The sequence below is a fragment of the Saccopteryx bilineata genome, chromosome X, assembly GCF_036850765.1.
Source record: "Saccopteryx bilineata isolate mSacBil1 chromosome X, mSacBil1_pri_phased_curated, whole genome shotgun sequence".
Lineage (NCBI taxonomy): Eukaryota > Metazoa > Chordata > Mammalia > Chiroptera > Emballonuridae > Saccopteryx > Saccopteryx bilineata.
The window spans coordinates 80012137-80035692 of record NC_089502.1 but is presented as its reverse complement, the minus strand read 5'-3'; the positions used below and the strand labels follow the sequence as shown (position 1 = coordinate 80035692).

The 23556-nt window shown below is 38.1% G+C and overlaps 1 protein-coding gene and 1 non-coding gene across 2 annotated transcripts in view; one reads left to right on the top strand and one right to left on the bottom strand.

Annotated features, from left to right (window-relative positions):
* UPRT (uracil phosphoribosyltransferase homolog) overlaps positions 1–23556 on the bottom strand; it is a 35733-nt gene that overhangs the window by 8616 nt on the left and 3561 nt on the right. Inside the window, exons 2-3 of the mRNA XM_066249313.1 lie at positions 4757–4799; positions 1089–1158 (exon numbers count right to left, since the gene is read on the bottom strand). Coding sequence (XP_066105410.1) covers positions 1089–1158; positions 4757–4799 — 113 coding nt within the window. The remainder of the gene's footprint in view (positions 1–1088; positions 1159–4756; positions 4800–23556) is intronic.
* Positions 9983–10058, top strand: TRNAI-GAU (transfer RNA isoleucine (anticodon GAU)). Its single transcript has one exon. It is a non-coding gene; the product is annotated as a tRNA-Ile (tRNA).

The following is a 23556-nucleotide window of genomic DNA, read 5'->3' as shown; positions in this document are numbered from 1 at the left end:
CACTATCAATTCAAATGAGCACCCACTGTGAGCTACATCAGAGAGCCTCCTCCTACTGTCTCTCTTTAAGAGCCTGCACCACTTCCTTAAAAAACAAGAGACTGGGCCCTGGCCAGTTGGCTCAGTGGTAGAGCGTCGGCCTGGCATGCAGGACTCCCGGGCTCGATTCCCGGCCAGGGCACACAGGAGAAGCACCCATCTGCTTCTCCACCCCTCCCCCTCTCCTTCCTCTCTGTCTCTCTCTTCCCCTCCTGCAGCCGAGGCTCCATTGGAGCAAAGATGGCCTGGGCACTGGGGATGGCTCCTTGGCCTCTGCTCCAGGCGCTGGAGTGGCTCTGGTTGCAACAGAGCGATGCCCCAGAGGGGCAGAGCATCGCCCCCTGGTGGGCGTGCCGGGTGGATCCCGGTCGGGCGCATGCGGGAGTCTGTCTGTCTCTCCCCGTTTCTAGCTTCAGAAAAATACAAAAAAACAACAACAAGAGACTGAATTAATGACCAAGATATGTTCAACCTCTGATCTCATCCTGAATTTGTTTTAATTATGCAGCAAGCTTGGTCCCCAATTTGAGTCAAACTTTGAATAGAACAGATTTCACTATTTATTAAAAAATCAAATCAGAGTTTCTAATCCATAAAACAGGGATCATTGCTGCTTTCTATTTGGGTAACACCAAATACCTTTCCTATTCTTGTTTTTAGTCTTCTTTTTCTTTTTTACTTCTCATCCTGTTACCTGGAAATTCATTTCCAAAATAGTCTACCCATTTGCTTCTTCAGATGTGAAGATAAGCTGCCAGCACTTCTTAACTCTGGTCCCAATGGGTCATCATCAGAGGGAACAAATGCATGCTAAAGAATACTGATTATTGTTTAAATTGAATTGACAAACAACCCATTAACAAAAAGTCATCCACATAAATTTCTTTATGAAATGTCTCCAGGTTTATTAAGTTCTTTAAAAGAACAACAGCTCTACCTGGACTCCGCATTCTGCATACTAAATGACCCAGATTGGCTTCTTTCCATTTCCTCCCAATTCTAACTCTGAATTTTTGTGAAGAAAAGAAAACAGTCACAGCTCTGGTTACCTGTTGGAGTAGTCACCACACATTCTTTATACGGTAGTTGATTCAATCCCTCTTCCACAACAAGTCTGATCTAGAAAGTCAAAGAAAGAATAAGTGAAAATCTGCTAAGAATTTTCTGTTATTTGCTAGACTCTGGAGCTGCTAAACACTTGGCAAAATTCAATAACACACTAGGCAAGGATTTAGCCTATGGAGGAAGAAAGGGGGCTTGTATCATGTGTCAGAGATAGATTCAAATTCCAGGCTGCTTGCTAGTAGGTATCCAAACTTGATGAGGTACTTGATTGCCAAAAAAGGTTCAGATATGCCTTGTGATTCTTCTTCAGTCAGTCCAGGTTATATTAAAAGAGATGCAAAACAACAGTAAGGGACAAGAGTCATGGCAGACATCCTTGGAAGCAATAAACTTCTGGTTACTGTGGAAACCAGAACTTGTTTGCCTTGTCCAGTACCTTGAAATTGTTCAGTTAGGTTCTCTTTAACAAGGCCCACCATAATGCAAATAAAGCCTAAAACTTCTTAGGAAAAAGTAAATGAGTGGATGGGGTTGAACCAATTTACTGAGCTTGAAGTAGGAACCAGTGAAATGCATTGGGGCTTGTCAGCTGAAAAATAGAGGCTCCTAATGATCTTAATTGTAGCATACAGGAAAGAATCCATCAGAACTACAAGAAACAGCTTCCAAAAACCATATACGAGATTCCTTCCTATGAGCACCTGGAGTTTACTATTGTAAAGGCAGTGCTGAGTCTGCAATGAACATTTTCTGCAATCAATATATTACACTACTGACTGAGAATCAGAAATAGCAGGGAGAAACGTCAGGCCCTGTGCTCTGTTATCAAACACAACACCCTGTTGTGAACAAAATGGTCAACGCTAAATAGGCCCACACTGTCAGCCTGCTGCACCAGACAGAGGGTCCAGGAATGTCCCAAATACTGTGTGTGTGCACAATTACTTCTATACACCAGCTTCTGTGGAGGTTCATGTTTTTTATAAGCAAGGGAAGAAGAAGAAGGATCCTTTTCTTTGAAGAGCTTAGATTTCCTAGTAACACTCCTCTAAAGAGTCTTACCTCTCCTGCAATGCTGGGACAGAACCTTGTTTGTTCATGCCTTACACAAGAACATAAAACCAGAAGGATGACTAACATATAAGGAATTTAAGATCTGAGTGTCAAGTAAGCCAATCCTGATAAATTGAAGATAGAATTAATGTCGACTCTAATGGGACCCTTCTGCTAGAAGAGACAGTGTACTAGAAATGTTCAATACACTAGAAACCTAAACAGCTCCAGTACCTACTACAACCACACAGCCTCTACCCTCCACCTCTGAATATCAGGAACTTCACAGCTAATTGCAGAGAACAGAGAAGCCCCAACAATCATCCCCTCAGGTGAGTTATGGCATGGGTCCTTATTACCTCATTTGATTTAGGCAAGCATTTTACAATAATCACAAACTTAACTCCTACTTTCTGTAGAAAAGGGGCATAAGAAAAGTAAGAAAAAAAAGAGAAAGAGAAAATAAAGAGGAACCATTTTTCAACAATAAATACCAAGACCTCTGTTTCCCCCAAAGCAGCCATTGATACAACTTCCTCCCTCATTGATATAACTTCCTCCCACTTTGAACCTGCTCTTTTAGTTTGATAAAAGCATAATGACAGAATGACCTATCACTCCAGGAATGTCAACGACATTTCTCTTGATGAAATCCAAGGGTCATTACTGCCCTTACAAATTCAAATAATTGTAAATAGAAGTTGCCTCTGAATCAAGAATATTTTTTTTTTCATTTTTCTGAAGCTGGAAACAGGGAGAGACAGTCAGACAGACTCCCGCATGCGCCCGACCGGGATCCACCCGGCACGGTGGGCGATGCTCTGCCCACCAGGGGGCGATGCTCTGCCCATCCTGGGCGTCGCCATGTTGCGACCAGAGCCTCTCTAGCGCCTGGGGCAGAGGCCACAGAGCCATCCCCAGCGCCCGGGCCATCCTTGCTCCAATGGAGCCTTGGCTGCGGGAGGGGAAGAGAGAGACAGAGAGGGAAAGCGCGGCGGAGGGGTGGAGAAGCAAATGGGTGCTTCTCCTGTGTGCCCTGGCCGGGAATCGAACCCGGGTCCTCCGCACGCTAGGCCGATGCTCTACCGCTGAGCCAACCGGCCAGGGCTGAATCAAGAATATTTAAAGCCACAAGTAGAATAGTTGTCTACACTTTTTGGAAATAAAGATTATCCCAAGGGAAAATCTAAATGAAAATTAATAAGCCATTTTCTCTTTCCCAAACTAAATACCATCAACAGTATTTAGACTCATTAAGAGCAGGGGCCATGTATTTATAGTCCTTATTACTGTATCTACTTGCCCTGCAACACAAGACCTGACACACAGTAGTTCAATATATATTTCATGAATGGATGAATATTAAAACCATAGCAGAAAATGTCTCAACTTCTTTGTAATCAGTGTGCAAACTGAGATATAAACACAAGAAGGAAACACCGTGCTTACCCTGAAGACAGCACAATCTAGCCTAAGATCTCAGGTCACACTAGCTAAAAAGAATTGAGCTTGGTCAATCCTTAACAGAAAGTCCCTGAGAAAAGTATAGATAGTCCAACTTAATAATTTACATGTGAGGATAGTTCTCAGAATAGAAGAGGCAAATTAAATACCTCCCATGTAAAGTATAAGGGAGTTATTGTTGTGGACTTGATGAATGTCACAGGGAAACTACCAGGTCTCTACATCTTTGGTTTTCTTTTGAATGTACTTCATTTAACTTCCCTAAGATCAGGCATTTAGGAGTAACTTACGACCAGGTTACGAAGATACATTTGAAAGGTAGGGACATCTGAGAGCTACAGAAAATGAGTTTAGTCTACGGCCATACCACCCTGAACGCGCCCGATCTCGTCTGATCTCGGAAGCTAAGCAGGGTCGGGCCTGGTTAGTACTTGGATGGGAGAAAATGAGTTTATAGGCAATGCTTTGAGGTAAAAGGTATTGAGACAGAGTTTTAAGGCAACAGTAAAAATAATATGTCAGAAGGCTAGAAAGATGATCATTAGTTATTTGGTACAATCTCTCTCTCTTATTCCCACAATTCTCTAAATCAGTGTTTTCCAACTACTAGTCCACAGACCAATGCTGGTTCACCAGAAATTTCACGCCAGTTCACGAAAGATTTAACCACCCTGATGTTGAATGAAGATTATTGTCCCAATAATCTTAGTCAAATTCACTTATGTTCAGGGTGATGGCCACTTATCAGCCTGTATCATTGATGAAAATACTACTGAGGTTGTCTTAGATATCTTTGAAACTTGGAGGTTCATTAGAACCAACTTTTGCACCGTGCAGAGCATTTACAAGTCATGTGCAATAGACAGAAAGCAACTGTACAAACTTATGAAGTATTCAATGCATCATGCATGTGGAGTTTGGAAATTAGGCACAAGTTTATACAGTGTTGTACTATTATGAGTAATAAGATAAAACTTTACTTGTTCTGTGTTTCTCTTTCCAAGATGTCTATGTCCCTGGTCCCCAGGTGTAAAAGGATTGAAAACTACTGCTCTAAATCAAAAAATCCTGTTGGCCTACTGTGATTATATCACTAGAAACAACAATGAAATGAAAATGGAAAGCTTTCACTTACCAAACGATCTGCAGAAAACATGAAGTCCCCTCTACTGGCTGTCCTAAAAAAAAAAAGAAAAGAAAAAAGTGCAAGTTTTAGTCTACATTAGAACATTAAGGTAAAATATTAGTCATTCCATATAGTAACACGAATGTTACGACCTATTATATACTAAAATTTAAAAGTTTACATGTATAAACTATGATTAAGGCAACATATTTTTCACTAGGTTAGAGGAACTTAAAGGGAATGACTTGATAAATATTATTGAAAATAGTTACTTGATATCAGCACTGGAATTAGGAAATGGAAAAGATTATGCACTCACTGCTTTCAAGAATGCATAGCCTAATTTCTAAGACCTTTTTCTCAAATTGTGGATTGATAATGCACTCCTTTTGTCCGTTTTTCTTTTTTATTAATTTAGAAAATTAAATTTAACAGGGTGACACTGATGAATAAGAGTACAAAGGTTTTAGGTAAACATCTCTATAGCATTTGAGCTTTGATTGTGTTGTGTGCTTATCACCGAGAGTCACATCATTTTACTTTACCATATATTTGTCCCTCTATACTCCCCCCAACAACACCATCCCCCTGGTAACCACTTCACTTTTATCTATGTCCATGAGGCTCAGTTTTATATCCCACATATGTGTGAGATTATACAGTTCTTAGCTTTTTCTGATTTACTTATTTTACTCAGTATAATATTCTCAAGGTCCATCCATGTTGTTGTAAATGATATCATGTCATCATTTCTTATGGCTGAGTAGTATTATGTACCACATCTTCTTTATCCAATCCTCTATCAAGGGACACTTTGGTTGTTTCCATGTCTTGGCCACTGTGAATAATGCTACAATGAACATGGGGGCGCATGTGTCTTTACATACCAATGTTTGTGAGCTTTTGGGGTAGATACCCAGTAGAGGGATTGCTGGGTCATACGGTAGTTGTAATCTTAGTTTTTTAAGGAACCACCATACTTTCTTCCGTAATGACTGTACTACTTTACATTCCCACCAACAGTGAATGAGGGTTCCTTTTCCTTCACAGCCTATCCAACACTTGTTATTATCTGTCTTGTTGATAACAGCCCATCTAACAGGTGTGAGGTGGCATCCCATTGTACTTTTGATATGCATTTCTCTAACAGCTAGCAAAGATGAGCATCTTTTCATATATATGTTGGCCATTTGTATTTCTTCTTGGGAGAAGTGTCTTCCAGGTCCTCTGCCCATTTTTAAATTAGATTGTTTGCTTGTTTATTGTTGTGCTTTGTGAGTTCTTGATATATGTTGGATATTAACTCCTTATTGAAGCTGTTGTTTGCAAATATCATTTCACATTTAGTTGGCTACTTTTTTGTTTTGTTGTCAGTTTTTTTCTCTGTGCAGAAGCTTTTCAGTTTGATACAGTCCCATTCATTTATTTTTGCTTTTACTTCCCTTGTTTTGGGGGTCAAATTCATAAAATGTTCTCTGTGGCCAAGGTCCATAAGTTTAGTATCATTATCTTTTTCTATGTAATGTATTGTTTCAGATCTTATATTTAGGTCTTTGATCCATTTTGAATTAATTTTTGTGCAGGGGGGCAAACTATAGTCAATTTTCAATCTTTTGCATGGGGCATTCTAATTTTCCCAGCACCAGTTAGTAATGAGGCTTTCATTTCTCCATTGTGCTTTTGGCTCCTTTGTCGAAGATTGTTTGTCCATATATATGTGGTTTTATTTCTGGGCTCTCTGTTCTGTTTCATTTATCTATATGCCTGTTCTTATGCCAGTACCAGGCTGTTTTTATTACACTGCCCTTGTAGTATAGTTTGATATTAGGTAATGTGACAACTCCAACTTTGTTCTTTTTTTTTCAACATTGCTAAGGCTTTATGGGGTCTTTTTAGGTTCTATATAAATTTTTGGAATATTTGTTCTAGATCTTTGAAATATGTCATGGGTATTTTAATAGGCATTACATTGAATCTGTAGATAGCTTTTGGTAGTATGCACATTCTAATTATGTTACTTCTTCCTGTCCATGGACATGGTATATGCTACCACTTGTTGGTATCTTCCTCAGTTTATTTCTTCAATATCTTATAATTTTCCAAGTACAGGTTTTTAACTTCCTTGTTTCAGTTCATTCCTAGGTACCTTATTTTCCTTTTTGTTACAATAGTAAATGGGATGAAGAGGGAACTCACAGAATGGGAGAACATATTTGCCACTGATAAGGGGTTAATTAACCAAAATTTAGAAAGAACTTATATAACTCAACTCTAGGAAGACAAACAATCCAATCAAAAAATGGACAAAGGAGCCAGACTGGTGGTGGCACAGTGGATATAGCATTGACCTGGAAGGCTAAGGTCACTGGTTCAAAACCCTGGACTTGCCTGGTCAAGGCACATATGGGAGTTGATGCTTCCTGCTCCTCCCTCTTCTCTCTTTCTCTCCTTTCTAAAATAAATAAAGTCTGAAAAAAAATGGGCAAAGGAGCTGAATAGATGCTTCTCCAAAGAGGACACAAAAATGGCCAATAGATATATGAAAAGATGCTCAATGTCACTATTCATCAGAGAAATGCAAATTAAAAATAACAGTGAGATATCACTTTACACCTGTCAGAATGGCTATCATCAATAAATCAAGAAACAACAAGTGTTGGTGAGAATGTGCAGAAAAGGGAACCTTCGTATACTGTTGGTGGGAATGCAGATTGTAGCAGCCACTGTGGAAAACAGTATGGAGTTGCCTCAAAAAATTAAAAATGGAATTATTAACCAGCAATCCCACTTCTGGGAATATATTCTAAGAATCCAAAAACAGTAATGCTACAGAATATATGCACCCCTATATTCATTGCAATGTTATTTACAACAGCCAAGAAGCAGCCCAAGTGCCCATCAGTAAATGAATAGACAAAAAAGCTGTGGTCCATTTACACAATGGAACACTACTCAGCCACAAAAGGAAGGAAATCTTACCTTTTGCAATGATATGGATGGACCTGGAGATTATTATGCTAAATGAAATAAGCCAGGCAGAGGAAGACAAATACCATATGATCTCACTTATATGTAGAATCTAATGAACACATTAAACAGATGAACAAAATAGAAACAGAGAAATGGATACATGGAACAGATTAACCGTTGTCAGAGGCAAGGGTGTTTGGGGGACTAGGTGAAGGGATTGGGCAAAAATTAAATATATATATATATATATATATATATATATATATATATATATATATGACAGGTAGACATAGACAAGTGTGGTCATAACCAGAGGGAAAGGGGGTGGCCACATGTGGAGGTGGGCAAAGGGGGGGGGGGATGGGGATGAAAGCGAGTGTGCTTGGGCGATGGGTGCTCTATGCAGTATGCAGATGATGTTTTATACACACGCACACTGAACTTGTTCCTCAATAAATCCAATTAAAAGTAAATGTAGCCTGACCTGTGGTGGCGCAGTGGATAAAGCGTCGACCTGGAATGCTGAGGTTGCCGGTTCAAAACCCTGGGCTTGCCCGGTCAAGGCACATATGGGAGTTGAAGCTTCCTGCTTCTCCCCCATTCTCTCTCTCTCTCCTCTAAAATGAATAAATTAAAAAAAACTGTTTAAAAGTAAATGTAAAAAATGCATGAGTTCCTTGTATATTTTGCACATTCATTCCTTATCAGATGTATCAATGGTGATTATCTACATTTATACATTAGGTTGTGTGTTTTCTTTTTAAAGGAGTTTGGGTTTTTTCTTTGCCTTTTTTTTTTGGTATTTTTCTGAAGTGAGAAGCAGCGAGACAGAGAGACAGACTACCACATGTGCCTGACTGGAATCTACTCAGCAAGCCCATTAGAGAGCGATGCTCTGCCCATCTGTGGCATTGCTCTGTTGCAACCAGAACCATTTTTAGTGCCTGAGGTGGAGACCATGAAGCCATCCTCAGCACCCAGCCCAACTTTGCTCCAATGGAGCCTTGGCTGTGGGAGGGGAAGAGAGAAATAGAGAAGAAGGAGGGGGGAAGGGTGGAGAAGCAGATGGTCACTTCTCTTGTATGCCCTTACCAGGAATCAAACCTGGGGCATTCCACACACTGGGCCAACATTCTACTGATGAGCCAACCAGGCTTGTATGGCTGGGTGAGGCACCCCACCCGCCCAGAGAAGTTTGAGCGTAGGGAATCTTGCTTTCATGCGCCGCTCTTCAGGGTGCTGGGGTGACACTGAGACTCCGGTTTCAGCCCACACAAAGGCCTTGACTCTGCCCTTCTGTCTGGTAACATGGGCACCCACTCTCGGGGCTCTAGGAGGAATCTCTCGCCCACTATCCGTGCACTCCTGCCAGGAGATCAGGGCTGATGGCTGCCTGACTTGCCTTTCTTTGTCTGGATTTGGTGCGAGTGTTAGCTTGTGTTGACTGGGTTGCCACAAGCACAGTTTTTCCTCGGCCATACAAGCTAACAGACCCGTGAAGGATTAGCTTAACCCACAGTCTGCTTGCCTCCCAACTGACCTACACGACCCTAACTGACAAGATCTCTAAGACAAGAGGGGTGATATTTTTTTGTGCCTCTTGTTATGCTATGCACGTAGGGGTGGGGGCAAACTCTGATTTGCAGAGCTTTCATACTCAGGACTATATGCTAAAAAGAGGGATTTAGCAGCTTGTAAGTCCTCCTGCTTTGCAAACAGCAATTAGAACATCTTCTACCCAGCCAAAACAGGTTACAAAGTGCCAAAAGCCTGGGGAAAGTGGTCCCACAGAGTGCTGAGTCATTTGGGACATGCCTAGAGGCGCATAGAAAGGCACCTTGAAAACAATTGGCTCCCAGCCCCACCTGATTATGCTAGCGGCTCTAACTGATTGAGCCTTGCCCAGAGCCCTGCGCTGAGTGGGCATAGAGAGGGGATTTGCCAGCTCTTTGAGCCTTTTACTCTCCAGGCAGAGGCAGCAGCAACCCCATAGCTGGATCATCAGGCAACTAACTCAGGAAGGAAAGACTAGGAGAGAGGCTCCAGGAAAATGGACTCTCTCATTGTCGAAGCCTGCAAATGCTAATGAGCCTCGACTGCCAAAGAGACTGAAGCCTAATATATGACATCGCCATAGAGACTTATCAACTGCAAACCTCTACCTAAGTGTGCCACAGGGGCAGAACCTGGGGTACAGAGTCACTGACCAGGAAGAGAGAGAGAAAAGAAAAAGCAAGAAGATAACCTCTCAAAATCAAGAATAAGGCCCTGGCCGGCTGGCTCAATGGTAGAGTGTCGGCCTGATGTGCAGAAGTCCTGGGTTCGATTCCCGGCCAGGGCACACAGGAGAAGCGCCCATCTGCTTCTCCACCCCTCCCCCTCTCCTTCCTCTCTGTCTCTCTCTTCCCCTCCCGCAGCGAGGCTCCATTGGAGCAAAAATGGCCCGGGCGCTGGGGATGGCTCCTTGGCCTCTGCCCCAGGCGCTGGAGTGGCTCTGGTCACAAGAGAGCAATGCCCCGGAGGGACAGAGCATCGCCCCCTGGTGGGCATGCCAGGTGGATCCCTGTCAGACGCATGCGGGAGTCTGTCTGACTGTCTATCCCCGATTCCAGCTTCAGAAAAATACCCCCCCCCAAAAATAAATAAATTTAAAAAAAGAAAATAAAATCAAGAATAATCCACAGACTTTAACATATCCAATTTTATTATATTTGTTTGTTTGTTTCTCTTATCTTCTTGTCTTGATTATTTTCTTCTTCTTCCAATTTGGTCATTTAATTCTCTGCCAGTTTTGCTCTTTCCTCTCCTTGAACTACACTACCCATAAGTGTTACATCTCCCATTATCTTTCCTTTCTTCTGCCTTTCTCTCTATGAGGGTTGCACTCCAAAACACTTAACTCTTTCTCTGTCTCCTTTTGTTCTTTTTTCTTTTATCTTCTTTTTGTGTTTTCCTCTTTCTGTTTTTCTCCCTCTATATTAGTTTCTTTGATTCTCCTTTACTTTTCCTCTCATTCAATCCTTAATCACAAACAAACTATTTTATTTGGGACTCAAATTTTTCTTTGTGGCTCTTTGGGTGTTTTTTTTTTTCTTCTGAGGCCAGAAACAGGGAGAGACAGTCAGACAGACTCCTGCATGCGCCCGACCGGGATCCACCCGGCACGCCCACCAGGGGCGAAGCTCTGCCCACCAGGGGGTGATGCTCTGCCCCTCCAGGGTGTCGCTCTGCCGTGACCAGAGCCACTCTAGTGCCTGGGGCAGAGGCCAAGGAGCCATCCCCAGCGCCCGGGCCATCTTTGCTCCAATGGAGCCTTGGCTGCGGGAGGGGAAGAGAGAGACAGAGAGGAAGGAGGGGGTGGGGGTGGAGAAGCAAATGGGCATTTCTCCTATGTGCCCTGGCCGGGAATTGAACTCGGGTCCCTTGCACACCAGGCTGACGCTCTACCGCTGAGCCAACCAGCCAGGGCCTCTTTGGGTGTTTTTTACTTTGCTTTTTTAACTCATTAGCAGTGCTTCCAACCCTGGCTCTCCATTTTATCTAGTTTTTGCTACACTAAATACAATAGTAATTTTTAATATATTTTTTTAATTTTTTTTCCTTTTTCCTGTTTCCCTCTTATTCCTCTCATTATCTCTTAGTCAACCATCACTTAAAAGCAAATCACTTTATTCTTGACCCAAATGTTTTCCTTTTTTGCATTTTGTGGGTCCATACCCCCCCTTTTTTGCCCCTTTATCACTTCTCCCCAACTCAGGCCCTCCATTATAGGTATTTTTTGTTCTATTTAGCAGAATATAATTCACAGTTCACCACAACTTTTTCTCAAGGAAGGGAGAGGAGAGGAAAGTAAAAAAAAAAAAAGGAAAATAATATTTTTTAAACTTTTATTCTTTATTAATTCTCATGAGTACTATCAACAAAACCACCCTCAGATGCCATTAAGGAAAATAAAATCGAATTTCATGGATACAAAAGACAGAGAGGTAGCACAGATAGATGAGGGAAAATTTATAAAGAAAAAATTTAATATACTGGAAACTTTGGAGCTAAATTACAGAGAATTTAAAATAGAAATCCTAAAAATACTTAGAGATATACAAGAAAACACAAAAAGGCAATATAGGGAGCTCAGAAAACAACTCAACGAACACAAAGAATATATCACCAAGGAAATTAAAACTATAAAAACAAATCAAACAGAGATGAAAACTCAATTCATGAGCTGAAAAACGAGGTACCAAGCTTAGCTAATAAAACAGGCCAGATAGAAGGTAGGATTAGTTAAATAGAAGACAAGCAACTTGAGGCACAACAGAGAGAAGAAGAGACTCAAAAATTTTAAAAAATGAGAAAACCCTTCAGGAATTGTCTGACTTCATAAAAAAGACTAACATAAGAATAACAGGCATATCAAAGGGAGAAGAGAGAGAAAGGAATGGAGAACACATTCAAACAAATAATAGATAAGAACCTCCCAAGCCTGTGGAAAAAACTAAAGCCTCAAATTCAAGAAGCAAACAGAACACCGAGTTTTCTTAACCCCTACAAACCTACTCTCCAAGGCACATCATAATGAAATTGGCACAAACTAACGACAAAGAAAAAATCCTGAAGGCAGCCAGGGAAAAGAAGAATACAACATATAAAGGAAGGCCTACAAGATTATCATTGGATTTCTCAACAGAAACTCTATAAGCTAGAAGAGAGTGGACCCCAATATTTAAAGTCCTGAAAGACAGGAACTTACAGCGAAGAATACTATACTCATCAAAGCTATCTTTCAAATACGAAGGAGAAATAAAAACATTCACAGATACAGAAAAGATGAGAGAATTTATCATCAAAAAACTCCCACTCTAAGAATTACTAAAGGGGATTTTCCAACCAGATAAAAAGAACAAAACAAAACAAAACTGCAAGTAAAAGCTCCACCAAGAACACAATAAAACCAAATTTAAACTGTGACAACAAAAACAAAAAAAAAAATGGGAGAGGATGGAGATTAACAGTAGCAAATGACGATGGAGTGCAGAAGTACTCACAAGATAGTGTACTACAATGAATAGGGTAGGAACCCTTTTTATTACTTAATGGTAACCACCCTTGAAAAAACCACCACAGAAGTACATGACTTAAAAAAGATAGCAACAGAGGAAAGAAGTATGGAATAAAACAAAACAAAAACAAAGGATAGAAAAACAAAAGAGAAAAATCAAACAAGACACAAAACTAACGGAAAGCAATGTATAAAATAGCAATAGGGAACCCACAAGTGTCAATAATTATACTAAATGTAAATGGATTAAACTCACTGATAAAAAGGTACAGAGTAGCAGAACGGATTAAAAAAGAAAATCCAACTGTATGCTGCCTACAAGAAACTCATCTAAGGAACAAGGATAAAAACAAATTTAAAGTGAAAGGCTGGAAAACAATACTCTAAGCAAATAACATCCAAAAAAAAGCAGGCGTAGCAATACTCATATCTGATAATGCTGACTACAAGACAGCAAAAGTACTGAGACAAAAATGGTCATTTCATAATGATTAAGGGGACACTGAATCAAGAAGACATAACAATCCTTAATATATATGCACCAAACCAAGGAGCACCAAAATATATAAGACTTATTGACCTTAAAACAAAAACTGACAAAAATACAATCATACTTGGAGACCTCAATACACTGCTGACAGCTCTAGATCGGTCATCCAAACAGAGAATCAATAAAGATATATTGGCCTTAAACAAAACACTAGAGCACCTGGATATGATAGACATCTACAGGACATTTCATCCCAAAGTGACAAAGTATACATTTTTCTGCAGTGTATATGGATCATTCTCAAGAATTGACCATATGTTGGACCACAAAAATAAGATCACCAAATTCAGAAAAATCGAAGTTGTACCAAGCATATTTTCTTATCATAAAGCCTTGAAACTAGAATTCAACTGCAAAAAAGAGGCAAAAAACCCCACAAAAATGTAGAAACTAAACAACATACTTTTAAAAAATGAATGGGTCAAAGAAGAAATAAGTGCAGAGATCAAAAGATATATACAGACAAATAAAAATGACAATACGACATATCAGAATCTATGGGATGCAGCAAAAGCAGTGATAAGAGGGAAGTTCATATCACTTCAGGCCTCTATGAACAAATAAGAGAGAGCCCAAGTGAACCACTTAACTTCACACCTTAAGGAACTAGAAAAAAAAGAAAAACGACAACCCAAAACCAGCCAAAGAAAGGAGATAATAAAAATCAGAGCAGAAATAAATGAAATAGAGAACACAAAAACTATAGAAAAAATTAATAGAACAAGGAGCTGGTTCCTTGAAAAGATCAACAAAATTGGCAAACCCTTGGCAAGACTTACCAAGGATAAAAGAGAAAGGACTCATATAAACAAAATCCAAAATGAAAGAGGAAAAATCACCACAGATATCATAGATATACAAAGAATTATTGTAGAATACTATGAAAAAGTATATGCCACCAAATTCAACACTCTAGAAGAAATGGATAAATTCCTAGAACAATACAACCTTCCTAGACTGAATCAAGAAGCAGAAAGCTTAAACAGACCAATTAGTAGGGAAGAAATAAAAAAAACTATTAAAAACCTCCCCAAAAATAAAAGTACAAGCCCAGACGGTTATACTAGTGAATTCTACTGAACATTCAAAGAAGACTTGGTTCCTATTCTACTCAAAGTCTTCCAAAAAATTGAAGAAGCAATACTTCCAAACACATTTTATGAGGCCAACATAACTCTCATACTGAAACCAGGCAAGGACAGCACAAAAAAAAGAAAACTACAGACCAATATCTCTAATGAATACAGATGCTAAAATACTAGCAAATCGAATACAACAACATATTAAAAAAATAATACATCATGATCAAGTGGGGTTCATCACAGAATCTCAAGGATGATTCAACATACGTAAAGCGGTTAACGTAATACACCATATCAACAAAACAAAGAACAAAAAACCCATGATCTTATCAATAGATACAGAAAAGGCATTTGATAAAATACAACACAATTTTATGTTTAAGACTCTCAACAAAATGGGTATAGTAGGAAAATATCTCAACATGATAAAGGCCATATATGATAAACCATCAGCTAACATCATATTAAATGGCACAAAACTGAAGGCTTTCCCCCTTAAATCAGGAATAAGACAGGGTTGTCCACTCTCTCCGCTCTTATTTAATGTGGTGCTAGAGGTTCTAGCCAGAGCAATCAGATAAGACGAAGAAATATAATGCATCCATATCGGAAAAGAAGAAGTAAAGGTATCACTTTTTTTACAGATGATATGATCCTATACATTGAAAACCCCAAAGAATCTACAAAAAGACTACTAGAAACAATAAGCCAATACAGTAAGGTCGCAGGATACAAAATTAACATACAAAAGTCCATAGCCTTTCTATATGCCAACAATGAAACATTTGAGAATGAACTAAAAAAAATAATCCCCTTCACGATTGCAACAACAAAAAAAAATAAAATACCTAGGAATAAACATAGCAAAGAATGTAAAGAACCTATATAATGAAAACTGCAAAGCATTGTTAAGGGAAATCGAAAAAGATACAATGAGATAGAAGAATATTCCTTGTTTTTGGATAGGAAGAATAAATATAATCAAAATTGCCATATTACCCACAGCAATATACAGATTTAATGCAATTCCCATCAATATTCCAATGACATTTTTTAAAGAAATGAAACAAAAATCATCAGATTTATATGGAACTATAAAAAACCCCAAATAGCTAAAGCAATCCTAAAGAAAAAGAATGAAGCTGGGGTTATTACAATACCTGACTTCAAACTATATTATAGAGCCATGACAATCAAAACAGCATGGTATTGGCAGAAAAATAGACACTTAGACCAATGGAACAGAATAGAAAGTTCAAAAATAAAACCACATAATATGGTCAAATAATTTTTGATAAAGGGGCCAACAACACACAATGGAGAAAAGAAAGCCTCTTCAACAAATGGTGCTGGGAAAACTGGAAAGCTACGTGCAAAAGAATGAAACTTGACTACAGTTTGTCCCCTTGTACTAAAATTAAGTCAAAATGGATCAAAGACCTAAATATAAGACTTGAAACAATAAAGTACATAGAAGAAGCATAGGTTCTAAACTCATGGACCTTGGTTTTAAAGAGCATTTTATGAATTTGACTCCAAAGGCAAGAGAATTGAAGGCAAAAATAAATGAATGAGGCTACATCAGACTAACAAGTTTTTGCTCAGCGAGAAACTGACAACAAAATAAACAGACAGCCAACTAAAGGGGAAATGATATTTTCAAACAACAGCTCAGATAAGGGCCTAATATCCAAAATATACAAAGAACTCATAAAACTCAACAATAAACAAACAAACAATTCAATAAAACATGGGGAAGAGGACATGAAGACACTTTTCCCAGAAAGAAATACAAATGGCCAACAGATATATGAAAAGATGTTCATCTTCATTAGTTATTAGAGAAATGCAAATCAAAACTGCAATGAGATACCACCTCACACCTGTTAGATTAGCTTTTATTAACAAGACAGGTAATAGCAAATGTTGGAGAGGCTGTGGAGAAAAAGAAACTCTCATCCACTGTTGGTGGGAATGTAAAGTAGTATAACCATTATGGAGGAAGGTATGGTGGTTCGTCAAAAAACTGAAAATAGAACTACCTTATGACCCAGCAATCCCTCTACTGGGTATATACCCCAAAAACTCAGAGACATTGATACATAAAGAAACATGCAGCCCCATGTTCATTGCAGCATTGTTCACAGTGGCCAAGACATGGAAACAACCAAAAAGCTCTTCAGTAGATGACTGTATAAAGAAGATGTGGCACATATACACTATGGAATACTACTCAGCCATAAGAAATGATGACATCGGATCATTTACAACAAAATGGTGGGATCTTGATAACATTATACGGAGTGAAATAAGTAAATCAGAAAAAACCAAGAACTGCATTATTCTATATGTAGGTGGGACATAAAAACAAGACTAAGAGACATTGACAAGAGTGTGGTGGTTGGGGGGGGGAGGGGGAGGGGGAGGGGGTGGGGCACAAAGAAAACTAGAAAGAAGGTGAGAGAGGACAATCTGACTTTGGGTGATGGGTATGCAACATAATTGATTGACAAGATAACCTGGACATGTTTTCTTTGAACATATGTACCCTGATTTATTGAAGTCACCCCAGTAAAATTAATAATAATAATAAAAAAAGAATTAATATTTTCTAATATATCCAAATACTGGTATATAAGGATATATAAATCTTAGAAACAATGATAAAATTTAATAATACAGTACATTAGAGGATTTCGTTATAGTCTTCTTGAGGAGTTTTAGATTTAATAGTATTATTTATAATGTTTACAATGATTTTTCTTCTTTCTCAATAGCTATGTAGCCCTTTTTGTTTTTCTAATTAAAATTTGTAATTGGTGTCATTGTCCAGCAAAACACCTATAATTCAATGATTTTCAGATTTTCTTTGATTCAATAAACCTATGGAATTTTTCCCAAAGAAATATACATAAATGTTGGAATTCATGTTCTCCATTAAACCAATATTAACAACCCAAAAAAAAAAAAAAAAAAAAAAAAAAAAATTAGCATGTTTCTTGTTTTTTACTACAGGAACCAAACAACAGATTTGCTACTCCAAGTAGTTCATTGTTGCGGCAACAATACTATGTTTCAAATATTGCTCATTTCAAAAAAGATATTTTAAATCAGTCTAATTTTCTCAATCTTGTCTACTTTATATATATATATATATATATATATATATATATATATATATAGAAAGCACAGTCAATTCAGAAAGCAATCCTTTCACTAGAGAGCTACTAAAGACCAGAAACAATAAAAGAAATAACAAGTACTCCAATGTTTTCTATTTTCAGAGAACCCCATAGTATACATATATATATAATGTCATATCAAAATAGAGAAGAATATGAAGCCCCTAGGAAGACTGGATATGATTAAGTGATGGTACATTCCATAACTAGACCTATGTAAATATAGTTCCTCATACCATAGACACCCTACACAAGCCCCTAACGGGGAAGAAACAGGCCTTATTTTTGTGGGGAATGCCAATTTTCAAAGATCTGTTAACAGGATTAACAAAAACAAAACAAAAACACTGTCTCCAGCCTAAATAACTAAGCATCAATTAGTGATAAAAAAAATCATAGTGAATCTTTCCATACTATACCATAGCATCATAAAAATTATGTATAATCTGTGTTCTTTTAAAAACAAGAATGTGAGTTGTATAATTTAATTCCTTTTACTATATTCTGAAAGCTTATGAAACCAGCACTCATAGATGCAATTAGAACTATGCACAAATCCAAACATGAAAGTTTAGAATGCCATAAATGTGCACAGCTCTTCACTGTTTATAATAAGTGTTCAAGAAGTAAAGTATCTTGTTTTAGGCTTCCAAGAGCTCCATGAAACATTACCAACATCCCCGTTTTACAAATGATAAAGCTGAAGCACAGAGATACTAAACATCTTGCCCAAGATCACTCTGGATCCCAATGTCTCCCTCCAAACTCAGAAAAAAAAGATTTCACTTACACCCAGGTTTACCATACTGCCAGGCTTTTCCAAGTAATGCAGTAAAATCAGAAACTGATATTGTCATATATGAATGCTGAATGTCATGCAGTTTCCAAGTTCTATAGAATGGTTCACTTTTATATTGTTATGAAGATAGCTTTGTAAAATCTAGTGAAATCTAAGGGACCCTTACCCCATGAAAATGCAAATGTTCACAGCAGTTATTATTCATAATAACCAAACAGTGGAAAGCACCCATAAATGCCCATCACTTGATAAATGGATTTTAAAAATGTGGTATATTCATACAATGGAAAGCATTTACTTTCACGTTTCAGATAAAAAAGGAATGGTACTGGTATAACATGAACCTTGAAAACACTATGCTAAACAAAAACAAAAGCTAGTCACAAAGCCCCATATGTTGTATGACTCGACTTGTATGAAATTTGCAGAATGAACAAATCAATAGAGACAGAAAGTAGTCTAGGGCTTTAGGTGAGGTGGAGCAATGAAAATATTCTAAGATTGATGGTGTGATGGTTGCACAGCCATAAATATACTTTAAAGCCACTTTAAACAGTGTATTACAGGGTATGTGAATTATATCTAAATAAAATGTTATTTAAAAAACCATTAAATGCACATAAAAAATAACATTTACCAGATTATTTCTGAAGAATTGTTATAGCCCCTAAACCCCTCTATCCGTTTAGAGGGATTTAAGACTTATGGTCAGTAACTCCTGCTTTATACAACAATAATCATCATCTTATTTTTCTATTTTCTACAGATGAATTTTATTTCAGCTCCCCCCACCACAACTCCTACTTTTTAGAATTAAAAACAGGAAAACAGTATACTGTCAAAAAATAGAATAGTTTCTAAAACTATAATTTTTAAGAGCTTTAGAAACAACCTATAATAACTGAGTGTCTATTTGCAAGGCATGCTTAGAATTAAAAAATGTAAGAGATACATTTTTTTTGTCCTTGGAACTTAAAATTGAATGTGAAATCAATATACAATAACAATATATAAAATAGAAGGCAAATCTTGCATTAAAAAAACCAGGGGAGTCTGACCAGGCCATGGCGCAGTGGATAGAGTGTCGGACTGGGATGCAGAGGACCTAGGTTCAAAACCCCGAGGTCGCTGGCTTCAGCACAGGCTCATCCGCCTTGAGTGCAGGGTTGCTGGTTTGAGTATGGGATCATAGACATGACCCCATGGTCTCTGGCTTGAGTCCAAGGTCACTGGCTTAAAGCCCAAGGTTGCTGGCTTGAGCAAGGGGTCACTCCCTCTGCTGTAGCTCCCTCCTCTCCTTTAAGGCATGTGTGTGTGAGAAGCAGTCAATGAACAACTACAAGTTGATGCTTCTCATCTCTCTCTCTTCCTGTGTCTCTCTCTTGCTCTATCTAAAAAAAAAAAAAAAGTTCCTGGAAACCATGAAGAGGGTTTTAATGTCAAACTCAGATCTTGGACTTTATTTGGTAGGCCCTGAGAAGCCAAATCTTATTAATAATAAGACAGATTGTTCAGTAATGTGTGGATGCATGTGGAAAAGAAAAAAAAACTGGAGCAGGGAAACAAGTGAGGAGTGTATTACAGTAGTCTGAAGAAAAAGCGACTAGTCTGATTTAGGGAATGGCATTCTGACTCAGTAGCCATTTTATAAAGTCAAAGCATTCCCCGAAAAATTAGTTTTTAGACATGCATTTAAAGTGCTGTTGATATAAAAGCAAGATATAGTTTCATCATGGTATATATGTCCCTTGAGAAACCTCATCTACAACATATGTTTTGAAATATCAAAATAACATTTACCATAAAGTTTTGGCTACTTTAGCTTGTGGGATTAGGAAGGGTCCCTTTCCTCCATTAACTATACAGCAAACAGTCAATGTTCTGTAAATTTGCAATAAGCCAGAGCAAGCAACACCGTCGCTGGTATCAGGACCAGATGAAATGACCAATGATATTCTACCCTAGCACCGACCAATCATTAGAGATCACAACAGGAAAAGGACACACCTAGAAAGCCAACGAATATTCTATTGAGATACTCCCCTAAGATAAGAGTAGGACGATAGACAAAATAAAAAAGCTGACTCATTCGTGCTGGAGGCGGCCATAGCTGGGGGAGGGACTGAACCTTTCACAAAACAGAGCTGAAGTGCTTCCGGATCAGAGATCTCCGGACATCTATCCAGCTCTAATCAGCACAACAAGACACAGCTGAAAACAAGAAGTGGGGAGGAGGGGCAGTAATTCAGGTCTCCATGGAGATCTGAGATACACCTCCCCCTACTGAAGCTGAGAGAAAAAACCCTGCCCCCAGTGAGATTAGTTGGAGGAAGAGACCTTCAGCGTCTCAGGTTACACCCACAGCATTCCCGGATACAGTTTCAAGGAAGCCCCCTGCTGAGATCAGTTAACAAGACTATCACCTGTTAAGAAAACAAACAAATCAAGACTTCAAAGCTGCCCAAATCCGAAAGTGGATTACAAATAATAGCTGATACCAACCCACGAAGACCTAAAAATAACACAACTGAAAACTGGAGGCAGACAACACCAAGCCTAGACTCAATCAACTCTACAAATAAAAAAAAAAAGATGAGAAAACAAAGGAGTGCAGTCCAAATGAAACCACAAGAGACACTTTCGAGAGGTGAACTGAGTGATATGGAAATAATCAAACTTCCAGATGCGGAGTTCAAAATAATGATTGTAAGGATGCTTAGGGATCTTAGAACAACAATGGAGGGGGAGTTTGAAAACCTAAATAAAGAAATAGCAAGTATAAAAAAGAATCAGTTGGAGACGACAAATACAATATCAGAAATAAAGACCACAATGGAAGGAATTAAAAACAGGATAGATAGAGCAGAGGATCGAATCAGCGAGTTAGAAGACAACTGGAATGAAGGCATGAAAGCAGAGAAGAAAAGAGAAAAAAGACTCAAAAAGTCAGAGGAAACTCTTAGAGAGCTATGTGACAACATGAAGAGAAATAACATCCGCATCATAGGGGTTCCTGAAGAAGAAGAAAAAGAACAAGGGATAGAGACTTTGTTCAATCATATCATAGCTGAAAACTTCCCTAAATTAATGCAAGAGAAACTCTCACAAATCCAAGAAGCACAGAGGACTCCATTAAAGAGAAACCCAAAGAAACCTACACCAAGACACATCATAATTAAAATACCAAAGCTAAGCGATAAAGAGAAAATATTAAAAGCTGCAAGAGAAAAAAAAGTTATCACCTACAAAGGAGCCCCCATAAGGATGACATCTGACTTCTCAACAGAAACACTTGAGGCCAGAAGGGAATGGCAAGAAATATTCAAAGTAATGCAGAACAAGAACCTACAACCAAGACTACTTTATCCAGCAAGGCTATCGTTTAAAATTGAAGGAGAAATAAAAAGCTTCCCAGACAAAAAACAACTCAAGGAATTCATTACAACCAAACCAATGCTGCAGGAAATATTAAGGGGCCTGGTGTAAACAGATAAAGTGGGAAAAGAATAGAGAAAAAAGAAAAAGAAAAAGGAATACACCTTTAAAGAAGAAAATGGCAATAAACAACTACATATCAATAATAACCTTAAATGTAAATGGATTAAATGATCCAATCAAAAGACATAGGGTAGCTGCGTTGATAAGAAAACAGGACCCATACATATGTTGTCTACAAGAGACACACCTTAGAACAAAAGACACACACAGATTGAAGGTAAAAGGATGGAAAAAAATGTTTCATGCAAACGGAAATGAAAAAAAAGCTGGGGTAGCAATACTTATATCAGACAAATTGGACTTTAAAACAAAGGATATAGTAAGAGATAAAGAAGGCCACTACATAATGATAAAGGGAGTAATCCAACAGGAAGATATAACTATTATAAATATCTATGCACCTAATATAGGAGCACCCAAATATATAAAACAGACTTTGATGGATTTAAAGGGCGAGATCAACAGCAATACTATAATAGTAGGGGATTTCAATACCCCACTAACATCACTAGATAGATCCTCAAGAAAGAAAATTAACAAAGAAACAGCAGACTTATTGGAAACACTAGATCAACTCGATTTAATAGATATCTTCAGAACCTTTCACCCTAAAGCAGCAGAATATACATTCTTTTCAAGTGCTCATGGTACATTCTCTAGGATAGACCACATGTTAGGGCACAAAAGTGCTCTCAACAAATCTAAGAAGATTGAAATCATATCAAGCACTTTCTCCGATCACAACGGCATGAAACTAGAAATGAATCACAGCAGAAAAGCTCAAAAATTCTCAAACACATGGAAACTAAATAGCAGGGTGTTAAATAATGAATGGATTAAGAATGAGATCAAAGAAGAAATAAAGAAATTCCTAGAAACGAATGACAATGAACATACAACAACTCAAAATTTATGGGACACAGAGAAAGCAGTGCTGAGAGGGAAGTTCATAGCACTACAGGCACACTTTCAGAAGCTAGAAAAAGCTCAAATAAACAACTTAACCCTGCATCTAAAAGAATTAGAAAAAGAACAGCAAGTAAAGCCCAAATGTAGTAGAAGGAAGGAAATAATAAAGATCAGAGCAGAAATAAATGACATAGAGGCTAAAGAAACAATACAGAGGATCAATGAAACTAGGAGCTGGTTCTTTGAAAAGGTAAACAAGATTGATGCACCTTTAAGTAGACTCACCAAGAAAAAGAGAGAGAGGACTCAAATAAATAAAATTAGAAATGAGAGAGGAGAAATAACAACTGACACAACAGAAATACAAAATATTGTAAGAAAATACTATGAAGAACTGTATGCCAAAAAACTAGACAACCTAGATGAAATGGACAAATTCCTTGAAACGTACAATCTTCAAAAAATCAATCTGGAAGAATCAGAAAACTTAAACAGACCAATTACACCAAAGGAGATCGAAACAGTTATCAAAAAACTCCCAACAAAGAAAAGTCCGGGGCCCGATGGCTTCACAATGGAATTCTACCAAATATTCAAAGAAGAACTAACTCCTATCCTTCTCAAACTATTTCAAAAAATTCAAGAGGAAGGAAGACTTCCAAACTCCTTTTATGAGGCGAGCATAATTGTGATTCCAAAACCAGGCAAAGACCACACAAAGAAAGATAATTATAGGCCAATATCTCTGATGAATATAGAT